General features: G+C 41.3%; 1 protein-coding gene and 1 non-coding gene across 2 annotated transcripts in view; both read left to right on the top strand.

The window, feature by feature from the left end:
• The window catches only part of LOC145415573 (tRNA (uracil-5-)-methyltransferase homolog A-like), a 495026-nt gene that overhangs the window by 272033 nt on the left and 201442 nt on the right, over nt 1-21551 (top strand). Inside the window, exon 8 of the mRNA XM_080284796.1 lies at nt 9871-9976. Coding sequence (XP_080140922.1) covers nt 9871-9976 — 106 coding nt within the window. The remainder of the gene's footprint in view (nt 1-9870; nt 9977-21551) is intronic.
• Nucleotides 5659-5777, top strand: LOC145417219 (5S ribosomal RNA). Its single transcript, XR_013900443.1, has one exon. It is a non-coding gene; the product is annotated as a 5S ribosomal RNA (ribosomal RNA).

Raw genomic sequence — 21551 nt, 5'->3', positions numbered from 1 at the left:
TTGCACTCAGAGTTTACCTGCGTGAGCGTATCCGCCAGTGCCAGAAGACGCGGGGCTGAGCAGCCAATGGAAGGCGGGAACGAGCTCCCGTGACTGATGACGCCCCGTTCTCGCCTCTTCCCTTCTCCCCGACCACCACAGTCATCCTACCTCCTCCCTCCCCACCACACTGAAATTTATTGATTTTCCTTTTTTTCTGTGTGCGTTCGTAAGAACGTTTGTGCCGGCAGTATGAGTGATTCAACGGAGAGTGAGGATGACCCTGGAGTGCCTCTAAGTTGAAAAAGAGGGCCCCAGTGCAGTGAGTGGCGGTCAGACGTGGTGAAAAAGAGACGCAATCTAGGTGAAGCTTATGTGAGTAGGGTCAGTATGTGCAAAATCCGGTGATTTTACGTAAAATATTTTTTTTAAAAGCTACCTATGGAGAAAAATGCAGTTAATGTGGCAATATTCAGATTGTGGTATATGAATGTATTACTGTATGGAAAGCCCTGTAATAGAGCTTCAATTTAAAAGAAACACGAGCTTCCTATCGTATCCCACTATAAAGTTATCACAGTCTGAAGGTTGCAGAACTTTAACTGCGTTTTTCTCCATTGTTTATATACGGCGTTTACGTCAGTACTATTCTCAACGCCTCATTTCTCAGACAGAAAAGAACAGTGTCAGTCCAACAGATGCAGCAGTTGTCCTGAGCAGTTTAACGTGAAATTTGCAAGAAAGGAATGAATATTTTCATTCCACAAGGAGCCAAAGTGGAATTACAAAAACTAGAAGAAAATGGGAATGTCAATCCCAAATCATTCAAGGATGAAGTCAGTGCTTTTTAAATGATAGGTACTTAGCTTACATTTCACTCTGGATAAGTAGCTTTGCAGATGTAAAATCTCACTCTTGGCTTGCTGGAGATCTAACATGGCCAGAAATTGAGAAAACAGCAGACTGTATCAGTGACACATATAAAAAGGCAATAATAAATAACGACAGTTTCTTTGATGCAAAGAAGTTCCTGCATGATACTGACTGGAGGAAAGATTGAGAAAATGCAGGAACAGATTTTGAAGAGAAATGGATTCAGATGTTCCGGTACTTCACTGAAAAAAATATATATATATTCTGTTCCTAATCTAATGAAGGTCACTGAATATTTGTATTGTTTGCCTGGTACATCAGCCTCTTTAGAGAGAGTCTTGTCAGTAATGCACAGTATCTGGTCTGAGGATTGTAGCCTAATGGCAGAGAGTACAGTTAAAGCTTTAATTTCCTGCAAGGTTATTACTGGACTGACTTGCCCTCAGTTCTGTGAAAAAAATGAAGCATGATAAAAAGATGCTAAAGAAAGGACTCTCCACTGAAAAGTATGGATGGGGTAAAAAACAAAAATTGCTTTAGATTATAATTTGCTATTGTTTAACTTAGTCTAAATGAATATGATTTGCTCCATGTATGAACAGTAAGTATACATTTATTTCCCTGAACATAATATTTTGCAAAGCTTCTTTTTTTTTTTCTAGTTTCTAAGTTTTTAAAGTCAAAAATTTCATTCATTCATTTGAGTATTATTTTGATCAAGTTTAGTTGCATGTGGTAATTAATATTTGCATCATTGCATGAAGATATATCACTACATTGTGATTCTAATATTAGAAATAAAGCATACTGTATTTACCTTTTAAACAATGTAAATATATATATATATATATATATATATATATATATTTTGACTAGGCTTTGCATTCTTTTGGAGTTTCATTAATTTTATACGGTATATTATACATTTTTCCTGTCTAATATGTCCATGAACGTGATTTGTATTTAAGATGGGATGACATCCACACTTTAAAGCAGCCTAGGTATCCATGCAGGCTATTTCCTTATGCAGCCTATAAGTGAAAATGAGATGAAGATATGTAGGTGCCATAATTTTATATTGCCATATTGATTTCTTTGTCAAAATCTTACACAACAGCAAGTATGGTACATGTAGATTAATACATATTATGAACATTTAATTATATCCTTGTCCCGGTTTGCGGAAAAAAAAATATGGTAAATGTACGTAAAAGGAAGAAGGCTGGTCTTCTATCTATCTATCTATCTGTTGCCAGACGCTTCAATCCCGTTTGGGGTGGCCACAAACAAATCACCTCCATGTTGTCCTGTCCCCCACCATTTCACTGCCCTGCTCTCAACTCACACCCCCCTCTCTCATATACCTCTCCACCCCATCCCTCCATCTCATCCTCGGCCTCCCCCTCCCTCTTCCCCCCTCCACCTCACTCACATACACTCTCTTCGTCAGTCTTTCACCCTCCATCCTCTCCACATGGCCAAACCACTTCAGTGTGTTCCTCATAACACTTCCTATCACATCCACATCCACACCACAACGATCCTTTATATCCTCATTTGTCAGCCTGTCTCTCCATGTGACTCCACAGGGTCCTCTTAAATAACTCATATCCACTGCTCTCACTCTTGACTTGTGTCCTTCCAACAATGTCCAAGCTTCACTTCCATACGTTAGAGTTGGTATCACAATACTGTACTGTCATGTAGTAACTTTTTCACTTCCATGCTCACTTCCCTGTTTCTTATCATTGCTTTCAAAGAACCAGCAACCTTTCTTCCCTGCTGTACCCTTTCAAGCACTTCACCCTCCAAACCTCCATCCTTACTCATCACACCACCCAAGTACTTAAACGTACTCACATTTTCCAATTGCTCACCATCCAACCTCGCTGTACATTCACTGACTTCACCTCTCTCAAAGACCATCACTTTACTCTTCCCTACATTCACCTTTAGATTCCGTTTCTTACTCTCTCAAACTCATCCACCAAGCCTTGCAGCTCTCCTTTGTCTTCACTCAACAACACAGTATCATCTGCAAACAACAGTACAGGGAGTTTCCAAACACTATCCTCTCTCACCAGGGCCACTCCAACATCCACTACCCTACCTTGTACCTCTTTTATTACCCCATCCATGAACAGATTGAACAACCATGGAGACATGACACATCCCTGTTTCAACCCAACCTCCAAAGAGAAAAATTCACTTAGTTCACCATCCACATGCACTGCAGCCTTAGCACCATCATACATACTCTTCACAGCATTCAACAACTTCCCATCTACTCCATATATTCTTAATACTTTCCACAATCCTTGTCTATCCACCCTGTCATATGCTTTCTCCAAATCCATGAAAGCCGCAGACAATTTCTTTCCCTTCTTTAGAAACTTTTCCACTAAAGATCTAAGAATGAATATCTGATCTACACAACCTCTTCCCTTCCTAAAGCCTCCCTGTTCTTCTTCAACTAATTTCTCTGTTCTTTCTCTAACTCTGTCAATAAGTATCCTATCATACACTTTTCCTATTATACTAAGAAGACAAATGCCCCTATGATTACCACACACTTCTTTTTCCCCTTTTCCTTTGTACAAAGGAATAATTATATTGACTTCCAATCCTCCGGAACTTTACCTTCCTCCCAGGCCAATCTGCACATCTTCCACATCCATTCTACTACTATCTGTGCTTCAGCATTTCACCACACACTCCATCAATTCCTGGGGCTTTCCCCAATTTAACTTTCTTCATTGCTTCCACAACTTCTATCCTACTGATTTCTTCCTGTCTTCTCACCTCCCTCCTTCTCCCAGCCATTCCCCAGCCACTTATACTCGCATTACTTCCGTCTTGTATGTTCGGAATTTCCTTAAAATGTTCTCTCCATCTGCTCACTTTTTCTCCCTTCTCCACTAGTAATCTACCATTTTTATCTTTCACTCGTGCTAACTTCACTTCCACCCTGTCTTACTCTTTTCACCTCTTTCCAGAACATTTTCTTACAGTCCCTCCACTTTACACTCAAGTTCCTTCCAAATTCCTCATCTGCTCTCTTCTTACTCTCTCTTACTAATCTTTTCACCTCTTTCTTTCTTTCTACATAGAACTCTCTCTTCTGCCTCTCAACTTCTTCCACGCCCCTATTTCTCATCCATTCATTGTATGCTTTCTTCTTTTGTGCCACAGCCTGTCTCACCTCTTCGGTCCACCATGCTGTTCCCTGCACCCCCCTCCGTCTTCTCTTCCTCCCACACACCACATCACATGCTTCACATATTTCTTCTGTAAATATCCTGCACACACCTTCCACGTCCCCCATCTGGTCCAATTCATATTTGCCCAATCGTTCCTCCACTTCTCATACACTGCCTCTTTCTCATCCTCTTCTAACCTTTCCACTCTCCTTGCAACTACTCCTTCCTCTCGTCTTTCCCTTCTTCTATTTCTTCATCTTTCTTGTATCCTAATTTTGGCCACCACCCAGTAGTGGTCAGAAAGTCCACCCCCCCAACCTCTATAAGCTCTTGCATCCATTACACTTCTTCGCATCCTTTCATCCACACACGAACAGCCGGAGAGAGCGGACGTCCCAGGCATCGCTCCTAACCTTGAGTAGTTTCAGGAATTTTGTCTGTCCTGTCTCCTAGGGTCTTTCTTTAAATTTAAAATAATGAAAGTTAGTAGACTACCAAAAATGTAAAGATTTGTTGGCAATAGTATACATGAATGTTTGTGGCTTATTCGGTAACAGCTGTTTTGGTACTTTACATTAAACATGGCCGAAAATGTAAACAGTGAGGGAATGGAATTTCAAGGATTTGATGCTAATACTAATGTCATGGACCTAGTGAAAACATTAATTATGAGGATTAGTGAACTCGAAAAAAAAGTAGAGAATCTAGTGATAAAGGATGTGTCAGGAAATACGGAAACCACCATACAGAGTCTGATCCATTCCAATGAAACAGCCAATGAAGAGATTAGGAATTTGAAGAGGGAAAATGTTGAACTGAGGAGGAAACTTGAAGAGAGTACTAATAAAACGTAGAAGGTGAGTAATGTATTAGAAGAACATAAGGCAAAGTGGGCACACGTAGAAGAAGAACAGAAAGAAGTGGTCAGCTTAAGAGAGATCATCCAGGAAGAAAGGGAAAGGAACAAGAAAGAAATGGAAGAAAATGTAGTGAAAATACTGAAGAAAAAAGAGAAAATAGTGAGAGAAACTGTAGAAAGGAACAGATGTGTGGTAGTATTTGGAAACAGGGAAGAGGAAGAAAAGGTTAGGTTCGCAAGACTCGAGAGAGACACGAACATGGTGAGAGGAATATTAGGCAAGATTGACCCCGAAGGAGACAAGTGGGTAAAAGAAATTGAGGAAGTAAGGAGGATAGGGCCTTATAAGAAAGGGGAAACAAGACCAATGAGAGTCAAGTTTACATCAGAAAGTGTAATAAATGAGATACTTAAAGTGACCTGGAAATTAAGCAAAGAGGCGGGGATGGAAAATATTATAATAAGAAAAGATCTGAATGAAGAAGAAAGAGAAGTTTTAAAATCATTAAAGGAAGAAGTAAAGGAAAAAAATAAGAGGACAGAGGAAGAACGTAATACTTTTTCTTGGAGAGTATTGGATATGAAAGTAAGGAAATGGTATTTAAGGAAATAGAAGTGAAGGAAACTAGGGGGGATGGTTGTGAAAGATCAGAAGTTGAGGAAGTGGTACGGACAGAGAGTAGGAGAGAAGAGGGTATTAATAATGTCAAAAATAATTTGAAGGTGATATATACTAATGTTGATGGAGCCAACGGCCATACCACGTTGAGTACACCGCTTCCCGTCCGATCAGCGAAGTTAAGCAACGTTGGGTCTGGTTAGTACTTGGATGGGTGACCGCCTGGGAACACCAGATGCTGTTGGCATCCCCACGTGTCAAGTGGGGTTGGTGGAGGATTAGTGCCCCTCCCCGTAAAACAATTAACTCTAAGCCCTTGGCCACCCCGTCTGGGATACATGGCGTCTGGCAATGAATGAATGAATGAATGATGGTTTCATATCGAAAAGGATCGAAATTAATGATTTCTTGAGAGAACATGAACCTGATGTCATGTGCTTTGTAGAGACCAAATTAAGAGAAGATATTGATGTTCATTTGGGAGATGGTAAATACAAACTGTGGAGAAAAGACAGAAAAGAAAAAAAGGGAGGAGGAGTGATTGGGTATTGGAGTGATAGTAGTGAAGAACAACATAAATGTAGATACTGTGGAAATGGGAGAAGGCAGGGCTGAAGTGATATATATGAAATTAGAAACTGGAGAGAATGTTAAGAGAGATATGGCGGTAGTGTATGTTCCCCCAAAGACGAGAGCATGGAAGGATGACGAATACCATGAGATGTTGTCAGATATGGCTAGCTACTTGCAAAAAATAATTGAGAAAAGCAATAATATAATTTTGGTGGGTGACTTTAATTTTAAGAGGTGAACTGGGAGGAATGGTACTCGGGAGGCGGCGAGGATTCGTGGGGCACTATGTTATTAAATATAATAATGAATAATGTGATGACGCAATGGGTCAAAGAAGAGACACGGTTTCGAGGTGAGGACACACCAGCAAGGTTAGATTTACTGTTCACCAAAGAACCCGATATAATAGAATCATTGGAATATCTCTGTCCTTTGGGAAAAAATGATCACGTGGTCATTGAGTTCCAGATGTTAATAGGAAACATCGAGCCAAGAGACGAGCTTCATAGACAGGGAAGATACAACTTTGGCAAAGCAAATTTTATAGGATTGAGAAACTTTTTTGAAAATGCAGATTGGAGAAAATTCAGAGAAACAAGAGAGATACAGAGGAAATGGGATATCTTTCTAGACCTCTATAATTTGGGAGTGGAAAAATTTGTACCAAGAGTAAGAGGGAAAGAAAACAGGAAAAAGGAGTGGTTTAATAGAAGGTGTATGATAGCCAAAAAAGAGAGAGATAAGGTGTGGAACAATTGGAGAAAGAGAGGTAACGACAGAACAAAGGAAGAATATAAAAGAACAAGAAACGATTACACAAGAATACGTAGGGAAGAAGAAAGGAATTTTGAAAAAGGTATAATTGACAAATGCAAGGATGAACCCAAACTGTTTTATAGATTTGTTAATGGCAAACTGAAACAAAAGGAAGGAATCACCAAGCTGAAAGTAGATGGAGAGGTCTTTAAGGATGCGGCAATGCAAGCAGAAATAATGAACAAACGTTTCCAGTCAGTTTTCACTAAAGAAAAGGAGCTTGTGGAAGGGGAGGGAGTGATTAGAAATGTTCCGGTGATGAAAGATATAAAAGTGGAGGTACAGGAAGTGTATAAATTACTGGAAACTCAAGATGTAAGGAAAGCCCCAGGACCTGATGGAATTTCTAATTGGGTACTGAAGGAATGCAGAGAACAACTGGCGGATAAAATTCACAGCTTAATTGTATGCTCACTGGAAGAGGGGAAAGTGCCAAAAGAATGGAAGAGGGCAAATGTGGTACCAATTTACAAGGGAGGAAACAGGGAAGAACCCCTGAATTATAGACCAGTGTCTCTAACCAGCATGGTCGCAAAATTGTGTGAGAGAATCCTGAAAGACAGATGGATAAAATATCTGGAAGAGATGAATATTTTGGCTGAATGTCAGTTTGGATTCAGAAGTGGAAGGTCATGTGTTTCTAACTTGTTGAGCTTTTACTGAAGAGCAATTGATGTGGTACAGGAGAGGGATGGTTGGGTTGATTGTGTGTACTTAGACTTAGAGAAGGCCTTTGACATGGTACCTCATGAGAGACTAATGTGGAAACTAGAATATATAGGAGGACTAAAGGGGAAACTTCTGGAATGGATGAGAGACTTTTTGAGAGACAGACAAATGAGGACAGTAATAAAGGAAAAGATGTCTGGATGGAGGGAAGTAACAAGTGGAGTCCCTCAAGGCTCAGTGTTGGCGCCAGTAATGTTCCTGATTTACGTAAATGATATGGTAGATGGAGTGAACAGTTACTCAAGTCTGTTTGCTGATGATGTAAAGTTCTTGAGCAAGATAGAGGTTGAGGAGGATTGTAAAATACTGCAGGAGGATTTGGATAGGATACACAATTGGAGCCGGACGTGGGAAATGAAATTTAATGTAAAGAAATGTAAAATATTGGAAATGGGTAAAAGTACCAGGAGACCATCATTGAATTATTTTTTGGGTAATGAATTAATCACAAAAAGGAGAGAAGAGAAAGATTTGGGAGTGCTGGTCCAAGATAGTTTGTCACCAGAAAAGCACATTAACAAGATAGTTGGAGAGACTTGTAAGCTCTTGACTAACATAAGAGTAGCATTTCATTATATGGATGAGGAAATGATGAAAAAATTGACAGTGGCCATGATCCGCCCCAGGTTAGAATATGCAGCGGTAGTGTGATGCCCACACAAAAAGAAAGATATAAACAAGATTGAGAGAATACAAAGAACAGCAACCAAGATGGTCCCCAGTCTGACAGACCTGTCATACAGAGAGAGGCTGGAAAAACTGGATTTGCTTTCGTTAGAGGAAAGGAGAAAGAGGGGAGACATGATTGCGGTGTTCAGGACCATGGTGGGAGTAGATAAAATTGACAAAGAAGATCTGTTTGTATGGGATAAGAAAGCAACAAGAGGACATGGAATGAAATTGAAAAAGTCAAGCTGCTTGAAGGATATCAAGAAATATAGCTTTCCTTACAGAAGTATAGACTTATGGAATAGCCTGGACAAAGAGATCGTCCAGTCTAAAAACTTAAACGAGTTTAAAGTTAAATTCGACTTATTGAGAAACAGCGACGGAAACCAACGAGCATAGTACATTCCGTGTATATCACAATTAGGTATATTCTTAAATATTTGGAACGACTTAGACAAAGAGGTGGTGCATGAGAAAAACATTCATGTCTGTAAAGGTAGACTTGATAAATGTGGATATGGAGACAGGACAACACGAGCATTGCTCAATTCCTGTATACTACAAATAGGTAAATACAAATAGGTAAATACACACATAATCATTCATTGCCATCCTTTCATTCAGTTCACCACCCACCCTTCTCATCACTCGCCTTGTATACCTTTGGATCATTTTTATGCCTGAAGAGGGTATTGGGTATCACCAACCCCCTCCCAGCACAAATGTCCACTAACGTACTGCCATTCTCATCTGTCGCAGCAGGCACACCCCACTCACCAACTATTCCATCCACCTTCACATTCCCTACTTTACCATTCATATCACCGATCAAAAACACTCTCTCATTTCTTCCAAACTCTTCCATGCACACTTCCACATTTGTCCAGAAGTCTTCTCTCACTCTGCTAGCATGGTCTTGCATTGGCGCATACACACACAGAATCACCCACATTTGTATTCCAACTTTCAACTTTACCCACACAATCCTTGACCCAACTGATCCATATTGTCTTATGCTCTTCTTCCATCTTTTACTCACAACTATACATACTCCTTCCTTTGCCCTCTCATTCTTACCTACTTCTGCACATATACCCCATCCATACTCCCATTCTCTCACACTTTCTCCTCTCCATTTTGTTTCAGTCATTCCACATACATCCACTTTTGCACCCTCAAGCACCTGGACAATCTCTCTCTCTTTCACCTCATCATTCGCTCCTCTTACATTCCACGTAGCCATTACCAAGTCCTTTGTCCGGTCGTGGGTCATCATTGTTTGGTCAGTCCTTGTCCAAGGCTTCTTGTTTTTTTTTTTAGTTAGTTGTTTTCCGGGGAGGGGCACTAACCCTCTGCCAACCCTTTTAGTCACCTTGTACTACAAGCAGGGATACTGGGGGAGTATTCTTGGAAAAAAACCCTACCCCCCAGGGTATCCTGCAAAATGTGTACTGCAGAAGGTATACTGCAAAAGGTGTAAAACAGAATTAGTTGTGTTGTTTATAATTATAGTACTGTGCTGTTAAATGAAAAAACAACTTTTTTGGTGGCAGGGAGCGAGGAGAAAGTCGACAACTGGATCATCTCTGGGGTAAACAGCATTTGACTGAATCAATCCTCAAGAACACCTTCAGAGTTTCACCTGATGCTTTCCTTCAAGTAAGTATTCACCTGGGGCTGTGTTCTTCATAGATAAGCTTCACATGTACATCCTTGTAAAAAGGTATCATCCCTCTTATGGCACATATCATCCTGAAACATAAACGAAGCATTGTGATATATAGGGTATGCTGTGATTATAAGTGAAAGTACTGTATCATCTTTAGTAATTATTAGGTAGGGGCACCCGTCATCCACTCATTCAGTGTAGTGTTGCTTTATGGTCTCTACACTGAATGGAATGATGAATGGTTTTCTGAATCCAGGACGCCATTAACTACGCTGGGTGATAACCATATAACCGGGGTTTTTGACCAGGTTAAGTGTCCCCCAGATTCCCCTGTCTAAAACCACTAAATTATTGCAAACATTTTGGAGAGCCTTGGAGGGCCCAATACCTGACCAGGGCCCCAGCCAAACACGCAGATTCACACGGCCATGTGGAATGTGAGAGGTGTGAATGAGGAGAGCAAGAGAGTGGAAGTGGTGAACGTGTTCAAGAGTGCGAGATATGCCGTGATGGCATTGTGTGAAACTATATGAAAGGGTGTGAAGTGGAGGAGTGGGAGGGTGTAAGGACAGGCATGAATGGGTGAGGAAGATGCAAGGAAGGAGTTGCTTTGTTGATGAATGAAGTGTGGCGGCATGGAATGAGAGATTACAAATTTGTCAGCTCGAGATGTATGTGTGTCAGGTTCAAGTTTGAAAAGGTGAAAGTGGCAGTGATAGAAAGACAGGTTTTGAGATGAGCGGGATGAAGTTGTAGGAGAAATGCCCTGGAGTTATAAAGTGTTAGTAATGGGTGACATATATGGGAGAGTAGGCACTGGTCCTATGTATGATATATCATCAGGACCTCCTTTCCCACTCTAGGGCAGGGTGAGAAGTAGCAATGTCCAGACAGCCCAAGTTTGGCCAAGCCAATGGGTTATGCTTCCACTCATTCATCAATCAAGTCCCCAGAATCCTGGCTTTATCTGATATGCCAAAAGCCATTCACCACATTCTGTAGCTTCACATAAATGTATCCTGTAGAGTCAATCCGAATGCTGTCACATTAAAAAAGGGGTGCCAAATCCCTGATCATGCACATCTTCCCACAACAGTCATCCAGCCAGCTCGATCACTAGTCAGTCTCCTAGCCTAACCGACTTCCATACCTCTCTTCCTCACACACTTGTGCACCATATCCCTCCACCTTCTCCTTGGGCTACCTCGCCTCCTCCCTCTTTCAGATTCTCTTAGATTTACCTTTTTCACCACTCTGTTGTTTTCCATTCTTTCCACATGACCATACCATCTCATTACACTCTCTTCAATTCTGGTGTCCACCGACTTCCTCAGTCCGCATGTTTCATGAATCACATTATTTCGTATCCTATCCACCCTCAGCACTCCACATACGTTTCTCAGCAGTCCCATCTCCACTGCTCTCACTCTTGACTTTTCATTTTCGTGCCACACCATAGTTTCACATCCATATGTTAAAGTTGGCACTAACACTCCTTCATGTAAGCCTCATGCGGCTGCAACTCTCAAGCCTCTGTTTCTTGTCAAGGTCATCATAGCACCAGCTACTTTCCTTCCTTGTGTCACTGTCCTTTCCACTTCTTTTGCACATTTTCCTCTCTTTTCTATCACTGTACCCAGGTATTTCAACTCTTGCACCAATTCCAGTCTCTCTCCATCCACTGTAACATCACACTGGGATTCACCTTCTCTCTTGATTACCATCACTTTACTGTTTTCTACATTGACTCCCAAGGCATGATGCTCACAGACATCAGCAAAATTCTGCACTAGTCTACCAAGTTCTTGTCTGGTATTTGGAAGCAGCACTGCACCATCAGCATAAGAACAAATTTGAGATATTCCATCCATCACCATTCATCACCAATGCTATCCCTCTCTCCATTACTTGTGTTTTTATTCTCTCATCACCCTATCCATGTATATATATTGAACAAGCATGGGAACATCACCCAACCGTGTTGCACGCCCACTGTGATTGTGAACCATTCACTTAGATGTCCATTTACCCATACACCTGCCTCATTACCATCATAAAAACTCTTAAGAGCGCCTAGCAGCTTACCATCTACATCGTACATGTGCAGAAGCTTCCACAATCCCTCTCTGTCTATTTTGTCTCATGCTTTTTCCAGATCCATGAATGCCATAAACACCATATAGTCCTTCTCACAAGCCTTCTCCACCATCTGTCTACAAAAATATTTGTTCCACAAATCCTCTGCCACTCCTAAAGTCACCCTGTTCATCACACACTAGGACTTCTGATACCTCTCTTATTTGATATATTGGGTAATAATGGAATACCAGGAGAGAATAATAATGGAAAGTAACTGAAGGACATGTGTCAGGAAAGGAGGCTGTGCTTTTGTAATTCTTTTTTCAGACACAGAGATGCACATAAATATACATGGTGTAAGGGAATGGAGATTGTGTTGAAAGGAGCCTGATTGATTACATGCTTGTAGAGAAATTAATACTGGATAGTGTTGCTGATACGAGGGCAGTGAGAGGACAATCTGGAGGTCTGTCAGATCATATGGTTGTGGTATGCAAGATCAAGCTGAGGGGAGTGAGGTGGACCAAGAGAGAGAGGAGCAGTCAAGGAGAGAGACTGAAAGTTGAGAAGCTAAGGGTTAAAAAAATGGCAGATGAATACAGGGCCAATTTAGGGGAGGAGTTAGAGTCAGTGAGTTGGAATGAAATGAATCTGGACAGCTTGTGAAGTGCTTATAAGGATTGCTTAATTAGTAATGCTAAAGTGGTGTGTGGTTTGGCAAGAGTATCAACAAAGAAAAAAGGTACGGCATAGAGGGATGAACGGGTTAAGAGAGCAGTGGAGGAAATGAGGAAGAAATGGCTAGAGTGGATACAGGACAGGGGTTCAGTTGAAACGTATAAGAACTGAATATATTGAGAACAGGAAGCACGTAAAGAGACTAGTGAAGAAGAAAAAGGAGGAGGTAAATGATGGTCCACGAAGAAAAATTAATGCAGCTTACACTAAAGATAGGAAGTTATTCTGGAAAGAGGTGCGGAAATGAAGAAGTGACCGTGGAAAGAAATGTAAAAGCGTGAAGGATGTAAGTGGTAGATTATTAACCCATGGGGATAAAGTAAGGACTTGATGGAAAGAATAGTTTTGAAAGTCTGATGAATGGGAATGCAGTGCCAGGAAATGTGACACTGACAGAGGTGAAGAATGCTGTGAAGCGGCTGAAAAATGAGAAAGCAGCTGGGGTTGATGCTGTGTATGCAGAGTTGATTAGGTGTGATGGAGAGAGTGGAATGAAGTGCTTACTGGAGATATGTAAGAAGGCATGGATGACTGAAACTGTGCCACTAAAGTGGAAGAAAGCATTGGTTGTGCCCCAGCACAAAAATAAAGGTGAGCGAAGTGAGTGCAAGAATTATCATGCCATAAGTCTACTGAGTGTTGTAGGGAAGGTATATAGAAGAATTAAAGTATTATAGAGAAAGTAAGAGAGATATCCGAAGTCCTAGTGAGTGATGAACAGGGTGTCTTTAGCAGTGGCGGAGGATCTGTGGATCAAATATTTGCAGAGAGACAGATAGTGGAGAAGGCTTGTGATAAGAACTGTAAGATGTCTATGGCATTTATGAATCTGGAAGAAGCACATGACAAAGTAGACAGTGACGGATTGTGGAAGGTTTTGTGCATGTACGGTGTAGATAGTCAGCTGCTGGGTGCTGTCAAGAGTTTTTATGATGGTAATGAGGCATGTGTAAGGGTAAATGGGCACGTAAGTGAATGGTTCACGATCAGTGTGGGTGTGCGACAAGGTTGTGTGATGTCTCCATGATTGTTGAATATAAATATGAATGGGATGATGAGAGAAGTAAAAACATGAGTAATGGAGCAAGGGATGGCACTGGTAATGAATGGTGATTGATGGAATACCTAAAATTTGTTTTATGCTGATGATGCAGTGCTTCCTGCAAATACTGGACAAGAGCTTCATAGACTAGTGCAGAGTTTTGAAGATGTCTGTGAGCGTCGTCCCTTAAGAGTTAATGTAGGAATGAGAAGGAAGGTGACCCCCAGTGTAGTGTTACAGTGAAGGGAGAGAGACTGGAATTGGTGAGAGAGTTCAAATACCTATGTACAATGATAGAAAAGAGAGGAATATATGCAAAAAAAAATGGAAAGTAGAGTGACACAAGGAAGAAATATGGCTGGTGCTATTAAGGCCTTGATAAGAAACAGAGGCTTTAGTGTTGCAGCCGCACAAGGCTTTCATGAAGGAGTGTTAGTGCCAAATTTAACATACGGATTTGAGACTATGATGTGGTATGGAAATGAAAAATCAAGAGTGAGAGCACTGGATATGGGACTGCCAAAGAATGTATGTGGAGTACAGAGGGTGGATTGGATATGAAATAATGTGATTCATGAAAGATGCAGAGTGAGGAAGTCTGTAGACACCAGAATCGAAGAGAGTGTACTGAGATGGTATGGTTATGTGGAGAATATGGGTAACAAAGGAGTGGTGAAAAGGTTTATCTGAGCGAATTGGAAGCAGGGAGGAGGTGAGGTAGACCAAGAAGAAGACGAAGGGATATGGTGGATGAGTGTGTGAGGAAGAGGGGTATGGAAGTTGTTGTGGCTAAGGGTCTGGCAAGAGACCAAGCTGGCTAGATGAATTGTTTGTGGAGAAGCGCATGATCGGGGATTTGGCATCCCTTTTTAACGTGACAATGTTCGGATTTACTCCATGAGACAGATATATGTGATGCTACAGATTGTGGTGAATTTTTTTTTTTTTGGCCTATCTGATGGAGCCAGGATTTTTAGGGCTTGAATGATGGTCCATTTAACTGGGCAAACTTGGGGTGTCTGGATGTTGCAACGCCTCACCTTGCCCTAGGGTGGAAAAGGAGGTCTGAATGATGATGATGATGATGATGCTTAGAGCTCAAAATTGCCAAAAAAAATGATGATGCTTAGAGCTCAAAATTGCCAAAAAAAAATCACATTCTGTGTGCTATACATTTTGAGGCACCTGATTTATGGGTTCATGAGTGTTTGCAAAACTCGCTTGTTTTCACAATCATCATACCCTAATGGTCTGATTCTTTTTTGGAAGGGTGCACATGTCAGATTGTCATTCCACTTAATTGAGATCCAAATCCTTATTCATGTGTTTCTCTGTTTATTTTGTACAGTGGCTTTGCATCCAGCTTGGGTTTCATTAGTACAAATCATCTTTAATACAGTAGACACTCAAAATATTCAGTACAGAAAATAAATTAGTTTAGTATGGAACATTTCTGAAATATGAGGAATTGGAGGGGAGGAGGGGAATCTGTTATTCTGGGAAGTCCTAGGAGTGGTGCTGCATCCAATGAGACCATGCATTGTCCAGGAGAGGTGCATTGGCCATTCAAAGCATTCATTTGTGTGTGATGTCATCAAGCGTCAGTCTCCCTGTGCTCTCTGGCATGACACTATACTAGTATGTTGGGACAAACTGAAGGGCACCCAGTAATAAATTATGAAATTTTATGACAACGGTTATCTATCTTAATTGTATAATTCATTAATGACACAAAAATTCAGCAGAAATAACATTTCTGTTACTAAAAAGCACCAAGATAGACTTGTTTTTCTTTGGGCTTATCATTTACATATATCAGGAACATAATAAGGGCTAAAATGGCTCCTCGTGGCACTCCGCTTATCACTTTCTTCCATTCTGAAAACTTGTCTTGTGTCTTAGTTTTCAACTGTCTGCCAGTGAGGTAGCTCCTTTATTTCAACAAAATGTTATCTATTCCTCCATTATTTTTTAATTTCCCTATTAACCCTTTATGCCGTACTCTGTCAGATGATTTCCTGAAATCCAGATAAATACTGTACAATCCATACACCCATCTTTCCTGTAACACATCAATAACTGTCATAAAAACTCAGCAAGTTTGTGATACATGAAGTACCTTCTCAGAAACCAAATTGTCTTGAGGTTATTTTCTTACTTTTCTAGAAGTAAGCAGCCCACTACCTCCTCATGATTTTTTCACACAATTTACAAACAATACTTGTAACAGACACTGGTCTATAGTTCAATGGGTCTTCCCTACAGTCACAGTTATATATTGGTACTGTACTATATTTGCTCCCTTCCAGTTCCTTGGCAAATTTCTCTCCATTAGAGAACATTTTATTGTCTCATATATTGGTTAACTAACTCTTTGGCACCTTCCATGATTACCCAACCAGAAATATTTGTCAGGTCCCATGGCTTTGGTTACATCAACATTTTTTATCAGCTCCAAGAGGTCATCATATTCGACTTTAACCTCATTTACTTTGTTTATGACATTCTCGTGATTTATTTCCAATCCCTGAAAATTCTCTTCCTATACAAATACTGTCAGGAATTTTTCCTTCATAGTCTCACCAATGTCTTCTCCTCATTCATATTCTTTTTTATCATCTTTTAATCTATTTTTAGTTTTCATTCTACTATTTATATACCTGTAAAACAGTTTTGGATCACGTCCACACTTATCCACTATATTCTTGTAGTTTTCATTCTACTATATATATACTGTATTCTTGTCATGTTTAGCTTCTGCTTCTTTTCTAATCCTCACATAATCATTTCTATAATTTTTACTGGTATATCTCTCCCATGATGATTTACTCTAAGTTTTCTTGGCATATTCCAAGTTTTGTTTCCCATTTTCAGTGCAACTCTGCATCTGTCATTAGACCATTGCCTTTTCCTTCTGGAATGTAGCTCTATATTTTGTGAGCTTATATGCTAACACTCTCAATGTATACTTCGTTAAATTGAAAGTATTTATTTTCCACATCCTTTGCTTCATGAAACTCTTCTGGTCATTTTCTCTGAAATATTTTCTCAAAGCATTAACCCCTCTGGTACGCAATTCTCCAGCCTCGACTGTCCCACAGGACGCAAAAACAGGCCTATTTTTTTACTTTCTCAAAGCTTAAAAGTTTTATGCCCGATTAATAGAGCTTGAATTTACACATCTGAAATCAAACCCCACCCTCTTAGACCCACTAGTTACCAAGCTATGGCCCATGAAGGTTGATAATACAGTAAGACCTCACTATAATGAACTAATTGGGGCCCAAACCATTCCGAAAAATGCGAAATTCTGGTAAAAGCGACATCCAGACTTCCCCCTGCTAATCCGGACTTTTTCCAATATATCAGACATTAGTCTGGATCACATGAATGGTTTTTAAACTGTTTTGACTACCATTGTGGTACTGTACTGTGTTATAACCTCACTACAATAATCAAATGGTATAATATATATAACAATATTGTACTGTACACTGATAAACAAGTCTGTTATATACCTTATTGTGGTGAACATAGCTGAAGTGGTCTGGCAGTCCAGACTGCTTCTGGCTTTATCGGACTTTTTCTGGAGGGATGGGGTGGAGAGGTATATGAGAGAGGGGGGTGTGAGTTGGGAGCAGGGCAGTGAAATGGCGGGGGACAGGGCGACTTGGAGGCAATTTGTTTGTGGCCACCCCAAACGGGATTGAGGCGTCTGGCAATAGATAGATAGATAGACAGCTCCTCGAGTCTGATAAAAACGAATTCCGGTCTGTTGAAGTCCGTTATATCGAGGTTTTACTGTAGTTACCTGTCGCGGCCCGAACGAGAAAGAAAATACTCCGCTCGCACCCATTTTCTTCTCAAAAACACATACAAAAATCACCAGAATCAATATTTTTTGGTTTGTAAAGATTTTATAAACCATTGTAAAATGCTTAGAAAAAATTAAATGGTCATGACCCCCCCCCCCCAAAAAAATGATAAGTAGTAAAACTTACTATCCCCTCCCCTCCCCTCCCCTCCCCTCCCCTCCCCTCAGAGCTGTCAGATCTATCTATCTGTCTATCTATATACCTAGGCTGTTTCCCCCAAGGAAAGGGAGGTAGCCGAGACAAGACGACACACTCCCCATTTACTCATCCATTCAAACACATTCATTCACATCTTAGCCCAAAAGGGGAGAACGAACAGATCTTCACCTCACCACACCGCACAAGGGTCAACTGCGCAATGCAATCAGTGACATCCGCAGCAGGGCCCGACAGCAGAGCTGGTTTACCCCTGCCACATCATAACAGACTCAGCCCCTTACCCGCACCTGACCTGACTAGCTGATCAGACCAAATGCGGGAGAATATCCCCTCAGGGCTGCGTCATCACTTATTCATTCACAATTTCTCTCCACATATTTCTGTCACGCACAGCCACTCTTCCATGCTCAACAGACATCCCTCTCGCATCCAGCGCTCTCTTCACGCTGTCCATCCATCCTGTTCGTGGTCTTCCTCTCAGCCTTACACCTCTCACATCAGATCTAGTTATTTTTTTCACCAATCGCTCATTATCCATTCTCTCCATATGCCCAAACCATCGCAACACCCTCTGCTCAACTCTACCAGCCATCTCCCGAACAACTCCAATTCTCCTTCGCACTTCATCATTTCGCACTCGATCCATACGCGTCACTCCACACATACTCCTCAGACACCTCATCTCCATTACATTCAAACTTTTCCTCTCTGCTACACCCATATTCCATGTTTCAGTCCCATATAATGCAGTCGGTATCACAACACCCTCATACAGCCTTCTCTTTACATCCATTCTAAGCGAACGACATCTAAACACTTTTTTCATTCCTCCCAGCACCTTTCCTACTTCATTTATTCTAAACTTCACTTCTGCATCTATCCTTCCATCCACAGCAACATGTGACCCTAGATATTTAAAACACTCTACCAACTCAAGCAACTCGCCATTCAAAACTATATTCATCCCCCTACCATCTACCAACCTCGTACTCTTCATCACTTTACTCTTATTCTCATTTACTTTCAATTTCCTCCTTTCACACACCCTTCCAAACTCCTCTACCAACTATCTCAATCTCTCCTCTGAATCAGCCACCAGTGCAGTATCATCTGCAAACAGCAGCTGCTTCAGATTCCACTCTCCACCATCAACATTCACCAGACTCAGACCTCCACATAAAACTCTTGCATTCACCTCCCTTACAACACCGTCCATGTGAATATTAAACAACCAAGGCGACATCACACATCCCTGTCGCAGCCCCACTCTCACAGGAAACCAATCACTCACAGCATTTCCCACTCTTACACACGCTCTACTATTTACATAAAAACTTTTCACCCCTTTTAGTAACCTACCATCAAGTCCATACAATCTTAAAACAGTCCACAAAGCCTCCCTACCAATTCTGTCATACGCTTTCTCTAAATCCATACATGCCCAAAACACATCCTTGCCTTTTGCTAAATACTTTTCAGACACTTGTCTCACCGCAAACACCTGATCCACGCATCCCCTCCCTCTCCTAAAGCCACACTGCTCATCACCAATCACTCCCTCTGTACCCTCTCTAACTCTCATAATTAACACTCTACCATACACCTTACCTACAACACTCAACAGTCTTATACCCCTAAAGCTAGTACATTCATACTTATCACCCTTGCCTTTATACAACGGGACCACACAAGCACTTGCCCAGTCAATTGGCACCATACCTTTCACAAAGCACACATTCAACAATCTTACTAACCAGTCAACAATAGTCACCCCACCACCCTTCAGGCATTCCACAGCACACCCATCCATACCTGCAGCTTTCTCTGTTTTCATCTCCTTTACTGCCTTCTCCACTTCCTCCTTCGTGATCAAAGAATCATTCAACTCTCCCAACACTAGCTGGGAAAATGAAATTTCTTTTTCGAGTGGGATTTGAATATAGACACGTAAATATTTATGTATGTCTGAAAAGAAGGCACAAATATAAATAAATATCAATATTTGTAACAGTAAAATAGCCTAAATTATTTTTACTTACTTTTCCCACAGGTAGAGCTGAAACTATAAATGAGTGATAAGGAGCATTACCATATGTTCAGACATATAAAATGTACAAAAAAATAAATAAGAATGAAGAAAATATGCTATAATCTTTGAGAGGTACACAATTCTATCCATGGGCAGGTAAAGTAGGCAGGTAACAAGGATTCCCCCCCTCCCCCCACCAAAAAAAAAAAAAAAAACATAAAGTAACGTACGTAAGTGAAGCTTCGACGTTGTTGGAAGGACACAAGTCAAGAGTGAGAGCAGTGGAAATGAGTTATTTAAGAGGAGCCTGTGGAGTCACATGGAGAGACAGGGTGACGAATGAGGATATAAAGGAGCGTTGTGGTGTGGATGTGGATGTGATAGGAAGCGTTATGAGGAACACACTGAGGTGGTTTGGCCACATTGAGAGGATGGAGGGTGAAAGACTGACGAAGAGAGTGTATGTGAGTGAGGTGGAGGGGGGAAGAGGGAGGGGGAGGCCGAGGATGAGATGGAGGGATGGGGTGGAGAGCAGGGCAGTGAAATGGCGGGGGACTGGGTGACTTGGAGGTGATTTGTTTGTGGCCACCCCAAATGGGATTAAGGCGTCTGGCAATAGATAGATAGATAGATAGTATCTGAATGCAAATACACGAATAAAGTATAGATAATGATTCATAACACGCGCCATAAAGCGTAAAAATTACGTAAAATATTTGAGGCCGGGGGGAGTGATAAAGATACTCCATGCTAGGGGGTGGGGGTGGAGGGTCTTTAGGCCAGGAGAGAGTGTACAGGGATGGAAGGATGGGAAGAGACCACCACCAGACACAAGGGAAGGGCCCCAGTGGAGTACAGGGATATGGAGGGAGGGTAGGGGGGAAATATCCTCCCCCCAGATGACTGGGGGGGCGATATGGGAGGGATCCACATCCGAGTGGTGGAGGATGCATGAGGAGGGTGTGGGAGGGGTGGGATTGGTGGTAAGAATGGAGGGAGGTAGAGTAGTAAAAACATAGAGGGGTAGAGGGATGCGGTGAGAGGGAGGTGGGGGGTACATCCCCCAGAGCCTTGGTATGGGCCTTGGTCCTCCCTCCCACATGTCCAACACTTAGTTCTGATTTGCCACAGCCGGGGTGGAGCAAGCTGCTGTCAGTTTTTTGTGGAAGTTGCACGATCGACGTTCCTCGTCCATTTAGAACACTGTGAAAAAACATCAATCGTCGAGCTTGGTACTTTAGGGGTTAAAGTCAGCCTTGCTATATTTATACCTATTTTCTGTATGCTTTTTTATTTCATCTTCTTCCCAGTTCATAACCTCAAATTCAGTTAATACATTATCACTCTTACCTAGGGGACAACTGTACTTTATATTTTGGATATCATTTTGAACTTTTGTTAAAACAAGATCTAAACTCGATGGTTCATCATCACCTCTTGTTCTTTTTTGCTTTATATTTTGGTTCAGTAAGTTCTCTGTTGTCAGTTCATGTAATTCATAATCCCATTTATTGGTATATTTATTTTTGGTATTTTTATCTGCATCACCTGCAGCTGTCCTGGCAGGATGCCCCGAGGCCACTACCACAGCCACTGGTAAGCTGGTGGGCTAGGGGTCCCAGATCCATTGCCTGGACCTGGGA

Source organism: Coenobita brevimanus, chromosome 13, assembly GCF_032717465.1.
Source record: "Coenobita brevimanus isolate Jiangsu-jjx chromosome 13, ASM3271746v2, whole genome shotgun sequence".
NCBI classification, from domain to species: Eukaryota; Metazoa; Arthropoda; class Malacostraca; order Decapoda; family Coenobitidae; genus Coenobita; species Coenobita brevimanus.
This window is presented reverse-complemented; position numbering and strand designations above follow the sequence as displayed.